This window comes from Nannospalax galili, unplaced genomic scaffold (genome assembly GCF_000622305.1).
Source record: "Nannospalax galili isolate Female #2095 unplaced genomic scaffold, S.galili_v1.0 scaffold522, whole genome shotgun sequence".
Lineage (NCBI taxonomy): Eukaryota > Metazoa > Chordata > Mammalia > Rodentia > Spalacidae > Nannospalax > Nannospalax galili.
In genome coordinates this window covers 888,355-894,740 of record NW_008348874.1, presented here as the reverse complement: position 1 = coordinate 894,740, position 6,386 = coordinate 888,355, and the positions used below count along the sequence as shown (strand labels likewise).

Genomic DNA, 6,386 nt, shown 5'->3' with positions numbered 1-6,386 from the left:
GAGCTTTTTCCTGTAGTCTTTCTCCAATTGCTTGTTATTGATATATAGAAAGGCTACTGGTTTTTGTAGACTGATTTTATAACCTGCCACTATACTGAAAGTATTGATCATTTCTAGGAGTTTTCTGGTGGAACTTTTGGGATCCAAATACTACTCCTTTAATTTTCTTCTCCTGCCTTATTGCTCTAGCAAGAGTTTCAAGCACTATGTTGAAAAAGAGTGGAGATAGTGGACATCCTTGTCTGGCTCCTGATTTTAATGGGAATGCTTCTAGTCTTTCTCCATTTGGAATGATTTTGGCTGTGGGGTTTTTGTATATAGCTTTAATTATGTTGAGGTATGTTCCCTCCAGTCCAGTTCACTCTAGGACTTTGAACATAAATGCACACTGAACTTTGTCTAAAGCCTCTTCAGCATCTATTGAGATGACAATGTGGTTTTTGTCTTGATTCCATTTATATGATTAATGATGCTTAAGTCTTTAACCACATCGATTTTTGGAATTCTAACAGTTTCAATCTTACTAAAACTTTAAGCCAACTTCAAGAACAGCCTAATATTCTTTCTTTACTATACTGCTTTGTCTCTCTTTTATTGACTATTTATTGACTTTTATTCTTCCCAATGGTTTTCAATGTTTGTCTTATAGACTTATAAAATTGGCCAGTTCATAAAGCTATGGATGCCCTACAAAGCAAGTCTATTCTCATACATGATTTCATCCACAGTGACCTCAACATTTTCTCTACACTGATTTTTAATGTGTAAGGAACCAGTTATCTGCTCAAATGTTTAATATCTTCTTTGGACTTCAGTACTGTGCTAGTTAATAACAAGTCACAGAAGCTCAATGGTTGTACACAGGGTGTTTATTCTATGGGAAAACAAAATCCAATCAGCATTAAAAATGATCATTTAAGAAGGACCAAATACTTTCAAACTTGTACCTTTGATTTGGTGTAGAACACCAAAGTCCTCTTCAGTCAGCCTCATCAGAGAAAGAAACTATTGCAAGTATCCTGGTCACACTGGAGCATTTTGCTGTACATTGATAGCAGCAGTACACAGCATATACCCACAGTCTACTGGCCAAGACTAATGTGACCACATCTACCTCCAAGAAGACTGGGAATATTATTTAGCTTTGTGCCAAAAAGAAAAACAACTGGGCTATTATGTCAACAGCTATACAATTGCCATCATTTACCATTTCTTTTAACAAATTCTTGTATTCACACAGAGAAGTTATTTATCTCTTTCCTAAGGAAGACATCCCAAAGTTCCCCAAATTGTCATATTGCCATAGCTACTAGTTGAAAGACCAGTGTGAAATGCAATCCAGATGCCTTGTAGTAAACAAATAGCCTATGAAATAAAAAGACTGTTCCCTGTCATCCCATCTAACATAAATACTGAACACCAGTAAATATGACACACACACACACACACACACACACACATGCACACACTATAAATGCCAAGTATAAATGCCTCAATTAAAAATTCTTTAAGACAAGGAAAAATGGGAGAGCCATATCACACAGTAATGAGACCCTGCTGGAGAGTATTGGACCCTGGATCATGCATCGATGAACACTGCCTTCTGTTTCTTCCATTTGGTCCTCTGGAAAGTTCTTCCAGCCTGTTTTGCTCCAAGACTGTATCACCACTAAGTTTGAAGAAGTTTGGTCTCCTTGAAGAATATGGAACTCACACAGACCAGACTCTGTTCACATAATTTGAGGGGTTGGGTTATTATGAAGTTTAACAGTCTCATATTTTTGCAAGTAGACAGTAGTTTCTTTGGGAAAATAATTTTTTCAGCATGTGTTAACTTTCTAATCTATTTGCTTTTAGTTAGTTTCATGGGCCCGTACCCACAATAAAAAAGTCCTTCTTTGACCTAGTTTCTGGCTTCCTTACCTATGACTCTCTCTCTCTCTCTCTCTCTCTCTCTCTCTCTCTCTCTCTCTCTCTCTCTCTGTCCCTCCCTCCTGCCTGCTCTACCTCTGCCTTCCCTCTCTAAAAATTAATGATTTTAAATAGTCTAAAAAACAGGTTTGAGTGAACACATATCCTTAAATTAGCCACTTTATGCTGTATGCACAAAAACCACTGCTTTTACCTTAGTGTGGATCACTCTGTGGTGAGCGCACTCTTCTAGAGAAATCTGCCTACTTTTTAAACACTAACATGTGTGTTTACAGATGTCACTTCCCTCCCTTTCTATGTTTATAAATTCCATATTTGTTCTTTTCATCTCTCTGGCCAAGAAATTTACCACTGACTATGAGTCTTACTTCTGGCCATTTCTCTCCAGACCAACAAAATTGAGTACCACTCATTCCCTGGCTGCAGGGAGGGTTTATCCCCACTGCTGTCTGGGGCTACCTCTGAGAGTGTAGTGTGTGGTAGCTGTCTGTGAACAGTGAGCATGATACACCACTACTCTCACCTTTCTTGGAACCAAGGACTTACTTAACTAATCTGCTAATACCCAATAGGAGATGCATTTCAAACAGCAAGTAGTCTTTATGGCAGATGACATAGTCTTACTCCAGAACCCAAGGCTGTGTGCCCTGTAATTACCCCCAGGGGAGCTTTCCAGAGAGTCTATATACAACAGGGAAAATGAGATTCAGTGTATTAAGTAACCATTATATAAAAAATCATGTGCACATTCTAAACTCTCTGCTATAAAACCACTGTTTTGGTTCTGGATTTAGGACTGGTCTATTTATTGGGCTGCTGGCCCCCTCATCTTTGCTTCACAAAGACTATATCATTTTGGGGATTTTCTATTATGCTTCGCAGAAGCTAGCTGATTTCCTAATTCTATTAGGAATCGTTTTCCCATTACAAATGAAGTTCCTGGTGCTGGAGAGACGGCTCAGTGGTTAACAGTCCTGACTGCTCTTGTAGCACCCACATGGCAGCTAACAATCCAGTTCCAGGGGATCCAATACCTTCTTCTGACCTCCATGGGCATTGTACAACAGGGGTGCACCTACACACATACAGGCAATACATTCACACACATAAAATGAAAATAATAAGTGAAAAATGAAATGCCTGTGGCGAACGCAGCCCTAAGCCCAAGGAAATCAAGGGACATTGAATTTTTGGTTCTCAAACCTGACTCATCCTCAGAGATACCTTCAGAATTTCTTATATAAAAAAAAAACAAAATTACCTAAGAGTCTCTGATTGCAGTCAAGTTTGGGAATAGCTGCTCTAATTAACATGTGGGAAAAATCCAATCTTCAGGTTCAGCTCTCTGAGCCCCTTTCCACTTATGCCTCTCAGAGAACTAGAAAAGTCTTTATACAGAAAGTAAAGACTAGTAAGACCAAATCTATGTGGTCCTAAGATGACCTGCTTCACCCAGTGCTCCCACACAACCACCGATGCACAACAGTCACTCTAAACAGCAAAGGAAATAGTGAATTAAGAAATCTGCAGATGAGGGAATAAAGCACACACACTAGATCTCATCTCCGTGGCGGCGCTGTACTTGAATGCTACTGGATTTGCCTCCCCCTTGATAGAATTCAAATAATGAAGCTTTCTTATTAAGAGCCTTAATCTTTTGTTTCTACTTAAGCCAAAGCTTTTCAATTAAAATATTTTAGCAAAAGAATCAGGAGGCAAAAAGTCGAGGCTGCTGATGCTGACTTTAATACAAACATTTCAACTCCTTTTATTTTCTAACACCTTTCAAAAGTTTTAAATAGCAGGAAACTAAAGTCAGTTCTCAGTTTCATGTCAGCAGTACAGATGAGCCATTGATCATAACATAGTTATTTTCTTAAATGTGCATGTATCCTCAGTGGCCTATGTTATGACTATATCTATCCGATAACAAACGATGAAAGAAGATTGTTTCCAATAGACTCACACAAGCAGCTGGTTTTCATGAAATATTAATATATAAACTGCTGAAATGCGTATAACCTAAAGACTGTTCGTACTTTTCCCACCGAGTTTCTTTCTTATAGTTCCATTCCTTATCTGCCCGTTGACACCTCTCCGTAGATATGAAGATGCTGGTGGAATGTTTCTGTTTATCTTGTTTGTCTACATTCAGTGGATACAGGATTTATTTGGCTGCATTTCTTCTTGCTTTACAGCATTTGTCAGCCCATTCCCAATGAAGGTCTGGATCCCAAATCACATTCCATTAGGTCAGTACTTTTATACACAGTCTTTTGAATCCACCCTTGTATGTGCAATGGGGTACATCATATAGTTACATATTCTTCTTGTATGGAATACAAATTGATACTAATTTTAATAAAAGAGTTTAAGAACTGTGAAAATGAATACAATTCAAATTCACCTTTTAAGATGTTCATTGTAATTTTTAGTGTCACGTCAATAAAACTGAACGAAGTGAATTGTCAAAGAAATTCCCAGTATAAAATTCCTCTCTGCCTCACTCTTTCTTCTCTCTCTGTCTCTTTCTCTCTCCCACACACATATACACATATGTGCATATGTATCTTGCTCATATGATCATCTCTTGTAGTCAGTTCAAATGCTAGTATTCCAGAAGCTTTACATTAAATTTTGGCTTTAAATAAGTCACTTTATCTAGTCCAAACCACTGACTTTTCTTGGTATCTACTTAAAACTAAAATTCAAGTTTCGTTTCCTTCAAATTCAATCCAGGTGTTTAAATCATCTTTTCATTTTCCAAAAAGCACTCAACAGACTTTCTATTCTATAGTCACATTTATAACACAGTCTCTAAACATTCAAATATTTTGTATTTTCTGATTAACCTGGCTCCATGTTGATTTGTCGGTCATCAAATTTGTAGACACTCACTTATAAATGTATGTTTTTCCTTCTAGAACTTTGTGATTGTTTCTCTAGGATCTATTTTTTTTTGTCATTTGCAAACTCTGTTGTTTTTTCAAGAGTAAGCATGTGTATTTTAAGTTAGCAATAAAAAGAATATTAAAAACAAACCATTTCTTTAAAATGAGTTCAGTTACCACTCAATGTAGAGATTTACAACCGTGGTAAATTCTGTGATTTTTGGCTTTTATGTTTTTTTAATTTATAGACTTAGAATTCTGGACGTTTCTTTGGGTTTTGTCCGCAGGGGAAAAATCAGCGTATTTAACTTTTATTAGGTTTCAAATCTAAAATATCAACAGAGCCCCTTCTATTCTGCTTCTTTAGGCCAACTCTTAAATGCTGATTAAAAACCATGATCAACAAAAGCAACTCTAATGCTTGTGTGTCATGTTTAGAAGTAATAGACCTTAGCAGAGCTAAAGAGAAGCAATATAGCACACTATGTCTGCAGTGGAATTCGTCTTTAATCCTTCTAAACCAGAATGCTGGCACAGGGATATTAGGTAGCTCACTCATGGGCAGTGTCTGGAACTTAGTGAACAGAAACCCTTTCTGTAGATCCTGAGGAATATGGAAAAATCATACAAAATCATAGAATTGGCAGTCTTGATGATGTTACATGCAGATAATAATTTCAGCAAGATATAAAAAATAACTTTTTAAAACCAGCTCTATTTGAGTGATTTTAGGAAAAATGTTCAACTAGCACTCACAGTAATAAATTTATTGTGTATGAAAATATCTCACACTAATTCTTCTTTAGACAAGCCCAGGCTGTCCTTAGACTCTAAACAATTCCTCTGCCTCAGATCAGTGTTTGCCACTGGGCCCAGATAAAGCTTTATTAAGCTGTTTTAAAATGCACCCATCAATTCACCCCTCCCTCCTCCTTCAATTCTCCTTGTCTGTCTCCCCCAGCATCCCCCTTTCAAATTTCAAAGCCATGACCTTTTCATATATATGTATAAAAATATATCTCAGAGAGAGAGAGAGAGAGAGAGAGAGAGAGAGAGAGTTCAGTTAGTGTTACCTCTATGTACTTAGATACAGGCTAACTACTCGAGCATGGGCAACTTATCAGGGGGCTTGTTCCTGATGAATAGTGATTCTCCTTCCCTCAGCAACTGTCAACTGCTCTTCATCTAGGAGTGGTTCTTGTGTGTCCTTCCTGCATATAAGCTGGAGTGTTGACTGGTGTGCTCTTGTACTGATAACCACACTGTTTGTAGTTCACGGATGCAACATGTCCGTCATGTCCAGAAGATACTGTTTGTAGCAATCTTGCCAATCCTCTGGCCCTTACAGTCTTTCCACCCCTACATCCTGAGCTTTAGGCATAAGGATTGTGTTGTTGATGTACCATTTGTGGATGACAGCAGACAGTCACTTGCTCTCTGCACTTTAACACTTGCAGTTCCAGGGGATAGTCTCTATGATGCAAAAACAAGAAAGAAAAAAAGAAAGAAAACAAAAACAGAAACAACGCTTCTTGGGTGAGGGGTGAGAGCTGCACTCATCAA

The 6,386-nt window shown here is 37.7% G+C and overlaps 1 protein-coding gene across 5 annotated transcripts in view; it reads left to right on the top strand.

The window, feature by feature from the left end:
• Positions 1–6,386, top strand: part of Gfral (GDNF family receptor alpha like) — an 80,290-nt gene that overhangs the window by 41,565 nt on the left and 32,339 nt on the right. For 4 of the 5 annotated variants that reach the window (XM_017801359.1, XM_017801355.1, XM_017801354.1 and 1 more), the window contains one exon: positions 4,131–4,184. The exons of the other annotated variant lie outside the window; for it this stretch is intronic. In XM_017801359.1, the coding sequence (XP_017656848.1) occupies positions 4,131–4,184 (54 nt within the window). The remainder of the gene's footprint in view (positions 1–4,130; positions 4,185–6,386) is intronic. 5 annotated transcript variants of the gene reach the window in all.